General features: G+C 37.5%; 1 protein-coding gene and 1 long non-coding RNA gene across 7 annotated transcripts; one reads left to right on the forward strand and one right to left on the reverse strand.

Annotated features, from left to right (window-relative positions):
- The first annotated feature begins 484 nt into the window (after positions 1-484).
- On the forward strand, positions 485-9,930 carry LOC146522920 (uncharacterized). Of its 6 annotated transcripts, none has more exons than XM_085142552.1 (8): positions 485-1,765; positions 5,301-5,347; positions 5,514-5,609; positions 5,750-5,851; positions 6,139-6,492; positions 8,135-8,218; positions 8,489-8,589; positions 8,763-9,930. In XM_085142552.1, exons 4-8 carry the CDS (start codon positions 5,761-5,763, stop codon positions 8,820-8,822), a joined length of 690 nt encoding a protein of 229 aa, XP_084998678.1. In that variant the 5' UTR covers positions 485-1,765; positions 5,301-5,347; positions 5,514-5,609; positions 5,750-5,760; the 3' UTR covers positions 8,823-9,930. The 6 variants fall into 6 exon arrangements, with proteins under 6 accessions (XP_084998678.1, XP_084998699.1, XP_084998719.1 ...); XM_085142582.1 differs by lacking the exon at positions 485-1,765 and adding an exon at positions 1,772-4,184; XM_085142573.1 differs by having other exon boundaries at positions 5,301-5,609.
- A 30-nt stretch (positions 9,931-9,960) lies between these two features.
- LOC146522921 (uncharacterized) lies at positions 9,961-10,652 on the reverse strand. Its single transcript, XR_014871175.1, has 2 exons — positions 10,209-10,652; positions 9,961-10,125 (listed from the first exon to the last, which is right to left on the reverse strand). It is a non-coding gene; the product is annotated as an uncharacterized LOC146522921 (long non-coding RNA).
- Between the last annotated feature and the right edge of the window lie 2,278 nt (positions 10,653-12,930).

Here is a 12,930-nt window from a genome sequence, read left to right on the forward strand (position 1 = left end):
CATCTTTTTGTTTGTTTTTCATGAGCTTTGTTTGATTTAATAAATATCCGAGGCTGAGACCACAGGGCTGTAAAACATGATAGTCGGGCTTCATTTCTGTACTGAACAGTCATTTTAAGATTAGCTAGTAAATAACAATAAGCTAATGTTGTTCATGAGACTAAAGTCATCTCACTTTGGTAATATAAATATAATATGGCCAATATTAAAGTTATTATGATATTAATCATTATTAGTTATTACAGCAGTGAGCTTGAACTCTGTGCCAAATACTGAGCTTCAGTAAAGATTGAAGTTGCAGTCATTTATATTTCCTATTACCTTAAAAAGTAATCTTTAACAGTATATATATAGATGTGTTATATATAAGAGACAGTGTACGAGCTGTGATAACTGTTTCTGATAGAATAAAGAGTAGACTGATATATTAAATATTCCTTTATTGGGTGAAAAAATCAGACCGTGTCATAACTGCTCATGTCGTCTTGATGCATTCTCAATCATCCAGGTAAGTAAATCTCCAAAAGTTGATTCTGTTCATCTGGACGTAGTGTTTTCAGTGGGAGAAACGTTTCACCACTCATCTAAGTGTGACTTCTTCAGTCTCAGCTGACTGCAGGTCAGGACACCATCTTCCTTGAAGCTGCTGTACATTTCTTACTCAGCAGAAATCTGGATTTCAGCTTTAATCTCAACACCAGTCACTCATTAGAAGCTTTGAGCTGATGTCAGAGTCGGAAATGAAAGAAAGGACAAACAGACCGTGATCTGATCACAAAGACCTCTGGTGTTTGTTGTTTGAGGTCAGAAACTCTGCAAATGACCTGGAGCTACAGGCTGGTTCACCTGCAGACTTCAGAGGCTGAACACACAGAGCTCCAGCTGTGCTGTGTCCTTTCTGTGCAGAATTCATTTGATTTTAAGAAAAATTCATCTTTGTTTCGTGCATTACAGTAATGCACATGGAAAACAAAGTCATGCAAAAATGTCACCGATACAGAGGCAGCAGAAAATGAATTACAGATAAAAAATACATTTTATGAAAGTTTGACCATATTTGACCCTAAAGAAGAGGTCAGATTAAAAAAGAAACCTATAGAAAAAGAAAGAAATATAGTTTTAAATAAACAGTTTTATATATATTTGCTTTGACTTTCAGGTTGATCTATTGGCCTTAGGGAGAGTTCAGAGGTAAAATGTGACGTGATATTTTAGATCTTTACACGTTATAAATGTTGACATTACACAGTGCGCTTTTAAGGAGGCTTTTTGTCAATTTTTCAACAGCAAGTCATAAAGTTGACCATGAAGACCTCAGTGGATGTAAATCAAACTTTATTGGATCATTATAACATGATCCTGGTACAGCCTACAGAGTTTTATCAGAATACATTCAAAACTTGCAGAGCTGTTGTGTTTACAGACAGAATGAAATGCAAATGCTACGAAGAATGTGAGCTTTTTGGTGAAGATGAGAAGAAACTGCTGAAACCATTTTAAGCTAATTTTTGGTTTACACATGATCTGTACTGATCTGATGCAGTATGAGTGAAACCTTCCCTGTGTTTGTCATGCTCAGTGTTTACCTGATGAATGAGCCTTGCATCAAGGAGTGTTAGAAACTGATCCGACCTGAGCGTCTGGTTTGCAGTGACATGTTTATCCTTGTCTAAGTTCCTGTTACCTAATCGGCTCCAACAAACTCATTTCACTTTGACAGCAACAGTTTGGATCACTGTGTCGGAGTCTGGGGTCTTTATCTGTGGTAAGTCTTGTTTTTTTGTTTTTGAGTTGGAGAACTCAAAAAACAAGAAACTTATAATGAAGAAAAAAAAAATGTGTGATGGAAAAACAAAGGGATTTTTTTCTACATGTTACCGAATAAAGTCAGACTGTTGTTTCTCTGTCAAACTGTGAGCACATACAAGATGCTAAATGTTTCTGTCAGTTTTTAAAAGCTCCCACAAAGCTCCAAATGTAGCAGCAAAGTGTGAGAAAAGCTGTATTTTTGTTTATAAAAACTTTGGACTTATCGAGCTGACTTAAAAGGAACTCTGAGCTTTCAGTTATGGTTATGTGCTTAAGTTACACTGATATGGAAAGGGGTTAATTTCAAAATAAAAGGCCATAACCTAACCCCAACCCTGCTGAATAATCTCAGTTAAAGATGATCATTTTAACAAGTGAACACAGTGTCACAGTATCTGCTTCTTTAGAAAAATAAATGTAACCTCATTATTTTGGATGTTAGTATTTTGTTATGTATCAGCTGATCGATGTTTCTGATGAGTGTTTCACGGACGACCATCAAACACTTTTCTTTAATATATTTGCCAAATAGAGTTAAACACTGAGTGGACAACAGACTGTTGCTGATTGGTCTGCTGTTTACACAGTGGGTGGAAACAACTCACATGCATCGTTTCAGTTTCTCCTTTGATAATGACTGCTTGATACAAACTGAGGAGCTGAGACGACTGAAGATGAAGCACATTTGTTGAATTTGCGTAGATTAAACTGAATTTGCACCTGTTTGTGTTGAACTGTGTCAATCACCAGTTAACACGACTTTTCAGCTGTTTGGGGGCAGAGTCAGCTTCCTCAGGAAAAATCCTTAAAGTTTGAAGGTGTTTGGTTAAATTCGTCATCAAATCATCAGATTTGTTCTGCTCTCTGTCAGTCAAAGTTAGAGAAGAAGATATAGTAACGATTCAAGAGGAAGCACTATGTGCTCGTGCCTCATGCTGACGTTCATGTTCAGTGTTATATCATTTATTCCAGTAATGTGTTGGTGTCTCATAGTTATTGTTCATTTGTAATGTGATTTTCAGCTATTTTTCTAGTTTGAGACTGCTGTGCAATTTAATGAGCTCTGGTCAGCACAACAGATGCTGTGTCAGTCCCTCTTCTATGGAATCAGCTTCCAGTTTGGATTCGGGAGACAGACACTATCTCTACTTTCAAGATTAGGCTTCAAACTTTCCTCTTTGGTAAAGCATATAGTTAGGGCTGGACCAGGTAACCCTGAATCCTCGCTTAGTTATGCTGGGTAAATGCAGTAAAATATGTCCAATAATTGACATTTCAGCAGCTGCACCACCAATATTAATACCAACAACAACACTAAAACATTCAACGCATGTGTGTTACAGAAAAGGTTTGTGTGCTTTGCTGAGCAGCTGGAAGCCTGCACAGACAGAAAAGTTTAGAGAAACACTGCAAACAAACATACACTGCCTCACAGCATCTGTGGGTGTCTTTTTGTGTCAAAGGAATTAAAAAAAGAAACAAAAAAATTCAACTTGTCATTTTTTTTTTTTTTTAAATGGTTGCTTCTCTTTTTACAGCATGTTAGTGATGGATTACAGTGAGGATGACATCACTTCTCATTGAAAGCAGAGGCAGTTTTTAATTAGATATTAATAATTAGATATATTAGATTTTTATGTAAAATGTATTTATTTATTTATTTATTTTTGACACATAATGGTGATCTTTTACTACAAAGATCAGCCTGGACGTTTTGGTCCAGGTTGATCTTTTCTCCCAGTACAAGCCTGACCAGAATATTTAAAATCATCACTCTCTGTTATTGAATCAGTGATGATCTAATGGTCTGTTTACATTTAAACTATTTAAAAACTGCTTAATAGCTAAACACTGAAACAGCTTCTTGAATGTGAGTTCTGTCACGGTTTGCCTGGGCAAAGGAGGATCCAAATGCTGCGGTGAACTGTGCGTTTATTTACAGTGCAGTAAATATTTACACAAACAATCCCGATGCATTCCCCTGACTCCCGTGCCTCTTGCTCTCCGCTCCCGTGTGTCTGCACCAAGGGCGTAGATTTGGCATGGACGGAAGGGACGTGTCCCCACCAATATCCAGCGATTATTGAATTGTCCCCACCAATAATTTGATCTCTTCGAGTAAAGAAAAACAAACCCGATAGAAAGAAAAAAACGATCTGTCAGCGTCTCATTCACCCAGCGGTGCAGAAAGAGTTAAATTACGTCCTCTACTGGAGTCCTACGTCATGTGACAAATATGGCCAATGTGATTGGCTGTGCCTTTAAGGGAGCTCTGTTTAGCTTTAGCAGCGGCAAGCCTGCGCTGCCAGGAGGAGAGGAGGATGGCAGTAAAAAGGAAGAACCTGGATATAAGAAAGTATTTTTCAAAGAAACCTGTAAGTCACTTAAAGTCAAGTTCACTCATAAGATGTGTCCGTCATAATAATGTTACAGGCTATGCTAGGCTTTGGCCCACATCAGTCTAAAACTGTATGTAACCATGAATAACGTGTTTTGTAAACTAACTGCACAACAGGCAGCACTATTAGTTCTCTCAGTCTCGGAGCAGCATTTCTAATTTTGATTGAAACTGTCAGAGAAAACGGCAGCATCGAGCAGGCCAGGATATTAGTTTACAGAGGCTGTTAAAATTATGTCTAACATTAAAATGTTGGTGACACAATAATTTCATCCTAATGGTACTGACATATTCATAGGGTTAATTTTTGAGACAAAATATCATGAGGTAATCATGATTTTGCAAATATTCCAACCAACAATGTATGCCTAAACTGTTGCATAATTTTGCTGAGAGATCTTTTACTTTGTGGTAATCTTAGACTAGTAGGTTTATGGACAAAAACCACCAGATCATTCAGTGTTCCCTTAGTGCCAAAATATAACAGATGTTGGTGTACTATAACTGAAGTAATGTTGTTAAGTCCTTAAAGTCATATTCTTTTATTGTCATGACTGTATTTGAAGCTATTTTTATGTTTGTATGATACCTGATTTATATGGAATATGGCTGAAGTAAACTAAACTCTAAAATACTTAGTCAGTCATTTGTTTAATATTAATTTAACATTATATAATTCACATATATGAATTGTAATTTTAAATGGTTTAAAAGCATGTAGAATAGCATATGTAGGCAAGTATATTTCTCCTTTTTTATCAAGAAGCAAAGACAAAAAGGGGAAAAAAAGAAACAGGGCAGGGTTCGATGGTTGAATCATCCATCCCCACCAATGCCAAAACTAAATCTACGCCCTTGGTCTGCACTCCACGTGCTCGCTGCTCTCTGGCTTTCCACACTCTTCCTGCAAGAAACGATAGAAGCAGCTATCACACAACTACTGTGGGCATACACTCACTATACTTGACACTAACAACACTAATGTGGAGTCTCACGCAACAGTCCAGCGTCAAGGAACGATCGGACAAACTATTAAATAGCTCCAAGACGAGGCTTGATCATCTTCAGGTGTGTGTGCGTTTCTCGTCCTCAGGTGTGGCCATGCTCCTGGCTGACACCCCCACCAGGGCTGAAGAACAGGTGCTCTGCCACACCCACATACACACCCAGCTATACACAAACATTAGGAAACAGGACAGCAGCACAAAAAATACACGTCCATACTTATTCAAAGACCCTGGGTCCTTCAGACACAGGTCCGTGACAATTTCACTGGGACTGAACTGTTTTCCTGTTGATGTTACAGAGTGGAGGAACTTATTGATCAACAGTAGAGGATCTGCAGTCTGGAGATGTTGTTCAGAGTAGACAGATGAAGAAACGCGCCACAGAGAAACTTGAGGTAAAATTTCTTTAATGTTGTTAAAGGATCAGAAACAGTAACATTTAGAATAAAACACATGATGTTATATTAGTCTGCTGGGCTGCTTCCTGTGAGATGCAGAGAGTAACAGGAAGCTTGTTTTGCTTGTTGATTTTCAGAGTAAAGAGTGATGGCTCTTCAGCAGATCAGTGTGATCTTCACACACAGACCCTCGGCCTTCTCTGCTGCTGTGCTGCTTCTAACACTCGTCCTCTGCAGAGGTGAGCAAAACTGCTGAGCATATAAACTCATCTATGATCATTTTTGGTTGTTTTGTTTAAACATTAAAAAAATGGTTCTCAAATTCACAATTGTTGGAAACTAGCCAGAACGACCAGGAGGACAATATAGAGTTATGAATGAACGAATGAACATGGCAGGCTGTGGTGTGGGGGCCTTGTAATTCTTTAGATTTATAACAAAAATGACATTTAGTTTATTCCTGTGTTTCACAGTTCTGATGTTGTATAAAGTTGTGAGTGTGTCTGCTTCTCTGTCTCCTCGACAGGATCATTTGTAGTGGATGTGACACAGAGCTCCTATCAGGCAGAGGAGAACCACAACATCACACTGGAGTGGACGTTCACCACCAAACCAGACACGTCCACCTCAGCACTGGAGATCCTCTGTTACATGAAAAAAGATAAAAAACACTCAACTCTGTATTATCTTCATGATGGTGTCGAGTTCTCAGAGGATGAAGAGTTTTCAGGACGAGTCCAGAGTGACAAAGACGCCCTCAGAGAAGGACGAATCAGACTCCAGCTGTCCAGACTCAGGACTGAGGACTCGGGTCTGTACCTGTGTGAGGTGGAGACAGGTTATGGCCGCGGCTCCAACAGCTGCAGAGTCACCGTCTCTGGTAAGATGATTCATTTATACACATGTGATCACTGTCAGCTGTTAACGTTAATCTTGGTTCATACCTGAGATAAAATTGGTGTGTATAAATGTAACAGGCTTTCAAAATGATGAACACAAATCTTTAGTTTCCACTTTCATAACAACAATGTCTTTATAAATATCCTGTTTGATTGATGGAGTTTCAGACACCAGCAGCTGTAGCCCCACCTTCACTTTCTCAAGTCCATGAACTGGATCTCCTTCACTGTTCTAGAGCTGATGTTTCCTTTTGGAGCATTTTTAATAGAATTACCAGAAAAAAACAATGTAGATAGAAAATTACATCCATAAACTGCATCACACAGACACACACCTGCTAATTAGTAGGGGTGGTGGAAAAATCGATACTGTGTAGTATCATGATATTTTGTTTGCTAATAATGTATCAATACAGGGACAGCAGAAATCAATATTTTGTTACAAAAAAAGGTTTTTGTGCTCTGACTTCAGAGCATGTTGATCCTTTTTCTGAGCAAGAATCCTGACATTCCTTCACTGTCCAAATGTGTTTAACTTTTTTTTGGCAGCAATAAACATGACAGTTTACTTAATTAAAATAAAACATGTCTTAAATTAAAATAAGTTTAAAACTTTTTTATTTAATGTAAAATTATATTTTGTTTTAATTTACTTTCAAATTCTTCAGTTGCTGAATGGGCTGCATAGTTTTCATAAATTGCATAGTTCAGAATAGCTATAATTGTACCAGATGGTTACGTTCAGTTAAGTTGGACTAGACTGTAATACAAACCGTTCAGTTTGTCAACAATAAAACTGAAATGAGAGAAAGACTGAGTGTGAGACTTTGATATTAGATAAAATGAATATTGATAAAGTTTACCTTTATGTACAGAATCTGAATATCGCAAAATATTTTTTAAAAAATTGCAATAATATCGTATCGTGCATTAAGTATTGTGATAATATCGTATTGTGGGATGTATGGTGATTCCCACCTCTACTAATTAGTACTGAGTACAGTAACAGAGCTGTAGGAAACAAACCACAGAGATGATATGATGCTAAAAGTATCCATGGAGACCAACACTGGTTCATGTAGAAGACTGTAAACATGATCATTTCTGCTTTAAGTTGGACTTTTTAACACAAGAGTCTTTGTGGCTTACACACACGTGAGGCTAATTCTTCATGGAGCTGCTGGTCCAGGTAACATCCCTGAAGGAGGCCTCAGAGTCTGAGTCGACCACAGAAATCCACAGTGTCCAACCTCAGTGACACTGTTACTGAGCAGCTTCATCAGGACATGTGAGGAAACCAACACTGAAGAGCTACAAACTGTTTCTCTCATCACAACATTGTTTTTGTTTTTGGTTCCTCATTGTGCTTTACACAACTTGTACATTCACCCATTGACACGAGCCCTTTTTTGTCTATACTGTCTCACATGTTCACAGTGTTTAACATTCACACACATTCATACTGTGATGATGCATCAGAGAGCAACACAGAGTTAGTATCTTGACAAAAAAAATATTTAGCATGCAGACTGGGATCGAACTACTGACCTTTTGATTAGTAAGTGACCTGCTCTACCACCGGAGCTGAAATAATAAAAAAAAAAGTTATTTATTTTATTTCAGAAACAAAATCTGGGAAGACCGAAACAACTCAGCAACCTGGAAATTTCCAGAGGCCAGATTTGAATGATGTGACCAAAGGCATAGGTAAATATATATATTAAAAAAAAAAAACAAAATAACTTTACAGTTTACAAAAACACTAAAATCATTCATTTGTTATATTGTTTATACACAGTACAGTCAGGAGATATGGGCCAAATCTGAGAACTGTATTAATTTACCAGAACAGAAACACTCCCATCCAGTTTTCTAGAAATGGATTTTGGTTAATGGTTAATTCCACTTCCTGTTTTTAAAATGTGCTCGTTTACATCATTAACACTGAATTGTGTTTTTCCTGTTTTTGTACCTTAGAATTTTTCCTGGCACTCTGGTTAGCAATCGTCGTGGCTGTATTCATCTGTATCTCTCTGGTCTCATGGGGATTTATTGTTTATCAGAATTGTAAAGAACCTGTAAGTCTGTCAGAAAAACAGGATTTTCTTGTAAGTTTTGTAAATATAAAATGATCAAAACACATTTTTTGACACATGGTTTGTGTCAGAATATCATTTGCTCTGTCACAGTTTAAACTTGTCGTGTTCAGTATAACTCAGTGAATCTTTGAATTGTCTTTCACTTTAAACAGAAAACAGACCTCCTCATACAAAACCAGGAAGTTAATGACGAAGAAGCTCTCAGCAGGTGAACCTTTTAGTTCAGATTCATGATGACAACATCAGCTGGAAGCCGCAGATCTCGGACTGTGAATAGAAACTACTTATAACATCATGAGGAAAAACTAAATTTAAGGTTTTCAGTTTGATGCTGTTCAGTAAGTTGGTGCTGAAAACCATTGGAGAGAATAAAAAAGAACACAAACAACAGAGAAAAGATTTAAATTCAGGATTTCAGTCCAATACTGTTATCCTTCAACTCATCTGAACTATAAATATACTGTGAGGTTAAAATAAAAACAGGATCATTTCAGGTAAAACACAAACAGCATTAACAGGATGGAGCTTCATGTTTCATGTTTAATACACTTTTTTATCACTTTTGTTGATAGTAAAATTGTTTCTGTACTTTTTATTTGTTCATGTGTGCTAAAAAAGCAAAGTAAGAAAAGTAGTTGGACTGATATTTACACTCGTGTCTATTTTTAATGCAACATCAAAACAGCAGAAACCTCAGTGAGAAGAACTCTGACTCACATAAAGATTCATCAGTTTGTGACGTTCAGAATACAACTAATCAGCACAGCTGCAGTGTTATTAATGTGTGCTTTATGAGAGATTTTGTTTTCTTGGATTTTTCAGTATCACCTCATCAGTGAACTTCCTCTCACAAAGACTCCAAGATCTTGGTCAGGTTTATGTTCCCAATCCAAAGTTTTTCCCAGGATAGAGCTGCTCTCAGCTGCAGCTGATCCATCTCCTGTGTCTAACCCTCGATCAGTGTCCTGTGTAGAAATACTGCTGTTCTTGTCTTGTATATAAATCTGCTTTTTTTTCCCCCTCTTTTTAAAATGTTTATTTCTGCTCCGTTGCCTGAATTTGCCATCACCTAGATGTGTTCATGTGTTTATTTCTGAGCAGACGTTAAAGAGCTCTTGTGTACTATTTGATTATTGCACCTGATCACATGCTCTCAGAAATTAGGCAGCATATCAGTTTTTTAGACCCTTCATTTCAGTCGAGTCTCAGAAACTTAGGTGTTATATTTGACAGTTCAATGTCTCTTGAGAAACACTCTAAACAACTTGTCTGTCTAACTGTTTTTATCATTTAAGAAACATTTCTAAAGACTGCTGGTGTCAAAGGCAGAACTTGAGATGATTATTCATGCTTTTATCTCTTCTCGTTTGGATTATTGTAACGGTCTTTTTACGTGTCTCAACAAATCAGCTCTGGATCGCCTTCAGTCTGTACAGAATGCAGCGGCAAGACTTTTAACTGGCACAAACAAGAGGTCACACATTACTCCAGTTTTGGCTTCTCTTCATTGGTTGCCTGTAAATTTTAGGGTTCATTTTAAAATTTTAGCTGTAACTTTTAGAGCTCTGCACGGTGAAGCTCCCCAGTATATCTCTGACCTGTTGAAACCTCATGCTTCATCCCGAGCACTTAGGTCTTCAGGTCAGAGGCTACTGGTGGTCACGTACTAGGTTTAAAACACGTGGGGATCGGGCTTTTCAGGCACTGGCACCTAGGCTGTGAAACTCTCTGCCGTTGTCTTTACGCTGTCTAGACTCTACTGACTCATTTAAAAAGCAGCTGAAGACATTTTTATACAAACGGGCTTTTAATTAATTTTAACTTGTATGTCTGATCTTATTGTGAAGCACTTTGTGATTTTTATCTGTGAAATGTGCTATATAAATAAATTTTACTTACTTACTTACTTATTGTGTCCTGTATCTCCACACTCCACACAGCTGTGACAATAACTCAGTATGAAAGAGGGATTCAACATGGAAAAGTGATGTTATTTAAAGAATCAGTATTTTAATTGTATCTGACGCTGGGATCAGGAAATAAGAAAGGGTTAGAAGACAAACTGCTGGGTGCTGCTAACAGAAACGTTTCTAATCATTGTTTCAGCTTTATAATCTTAACATAAGTAAAGCATAATATGACTCAGAAATATTATAAAATATATAAAATACTGCAACGTAAAAAATACACAGGGCCTGTGTCACACCCAGTCGAGGTTTTTCTCATACTACATGAAAACTGTCTTAGTTTGTCTTGGAGTTGAAAGCTTCATCATGTAGTTGCTGCGATTCTCTCTAGAAGTTAAACAGCTTTGGATGATTGAAAAAAAAAAAGCTGTTGTAACCGCGGCTACAACAGCTGCAGAGTCACCGTCTCTGGTAAGACAATTCATTTATACACATGTGATCACTGTGAGCTGTTAAAGAAGATCAAGGTTGGATCCTGAGATTGGTGTTCATAAACCTAACATTTCATGTCTTGAAGAGAGAAAAAGAAAAGCAAAAAAAGAAAAAAAAAAGCTCTCTTAAGATAGTTTCCCCCTTCATAAAAACTGTGTCTTTATAAATATCCTGTTTGATTGATGGAGTTTCCGATACCAGACAAAAATGACCAGAAAAACAATGTAGTTAGAAAATTACATCCATAAACTGCATCACTCAGACACACCTGCTAATTAGTGCTGAGTACAGTAACATAGCTGTAACAAACAAACCACAGAGATGATATGAAGGTAAAAGTATCCATGGAGACCAACACTGGTTCATGTAAAAGACTGTAAACATGATCATTTCTGCTTTAAGTTGGACTTTTTAACACTGGTCCAGGTAACATCCCTGAAGGAGGCCTCAGAGTCTGAGTCAACCACAGAAATCTACAGTGTCCAACCTCAGTGACACGGTTACTGAGCAGCTTCATCAGGACATGTGAGGAAACCAACACTGAAGAGCTACAAACTGTTTCTCTCATCACAACAGTTTGTTTGTTTTTTGGTTCTTCGTTGTTGGTTTCATGTTTCAGTTTCGTTTCAGTGTTCAGTTTCCACTTGGTAAAATAAAACTAAAACTGTGTACAGAGCCGAAAGCAGCTTAATTCACTGCTACATTACATCAATTTTAAGTTAATAAAACAATTTATTAAACAATATTTTATTTTACTTTATTTTAGAATCAAAGCCTGAGAAGAATGAAACAACTCAGCAACCTGGAAGTCTCCAACCACCAAATCTGAATGACGAGACCAGACGTAAAGATAAAGTCTTTACAGTTTACAAAATCATTCTTTCATTGTATTGCTTATATACAGTACAGTCAGGAGATATGGGCCAAATCTGAGAACTGAGTTAATTTACCAGAACAGAAAACACAGTTTTCTAGAAATTGATTTAGTTTAGTCTCAGACTAAATGTAAGATGAATGGAGGAGTAGATGAGATGGACAGCATGATAAAAAAAACATTTTCCCACTGTGGCGGACGTGTGGTCTTTGGCCTGCTGCAAAAGGGGGGTGACGCAGTGAGCTCACAGGGCGAAGCAGAGGTGGGAAAGAGCAGGTGTGCTGAACTGGATCGATGAATGGAAACTCTCTTTTGATGTCTTGCAGTGAGACGGAGCGGGAGAGTGACAGTCAGAGTAGTGCCTGCCTCCTGGACAGAAGCCCGAAACCGTACTAATCACTACTGTCAATAAAAGCACTGCTAAAACGGCAAAGCTGACGTGTCCATCCTTGGATCCTGTGTCACACCCACATTCTCACCTGAGGTTTCAGTGACGTCATCACACCTGTCAAAAATCTGATTTCTAACAAATAGCATTAGTGCAGATCAGCCAGTAGATGGCAGCATCCTGTTAAATCTACCTGCGTGAGTTTACAGTATGATAATAATAGCTGAACTGTCTGTACAGTTGTTGTATTGTTTAGTATCAGGTAATTATGATGACAAATAAGAACCAGTTTCCTTAACTGCATGAACTTGGCCACCAAAACCACTTCAGGTGTTTGATGCATAATAACTTTGACATTTTTAATCACTTGTTGTGCTGCTATTTTTAAATGTGTGTGTTTTTGTTTTGTTTTTTGTTTGTTTTTTGGTGGTGTGAAGATTGTACAAAGACAAAATATCAAATGTTTATAGATACAGTACAGTTTATAGTCACGGTTATGCTGGAAACAAGGCAGTAACAGGCTCTGTGCTGCACTGGGTCGACTCTGACCAGATCTGAGGGCAACATTATTTCGTTTCACATTGGGTGACTTGATTTTATATATTCAGATGTAACTAACCATATAAATGTGATGTTGATGATTTTTTCATGTGAGCTGG

The sequence above is a fragment of the Neolamprologus multifasciatus genome, chromosome 3 (assembly GCF_963576455.1).
Source record: "Neolamprologus multifasciatus chromosome 3, fNeoMul1.2, whole genome shotgun sequence".
Lineage (NCBI taxonomy): Eukaryota > Metazoa > Chordata > Actinopteri > Cichliformes > Cichlidae > Neolamprologus > Neolamprologus multifasciatus.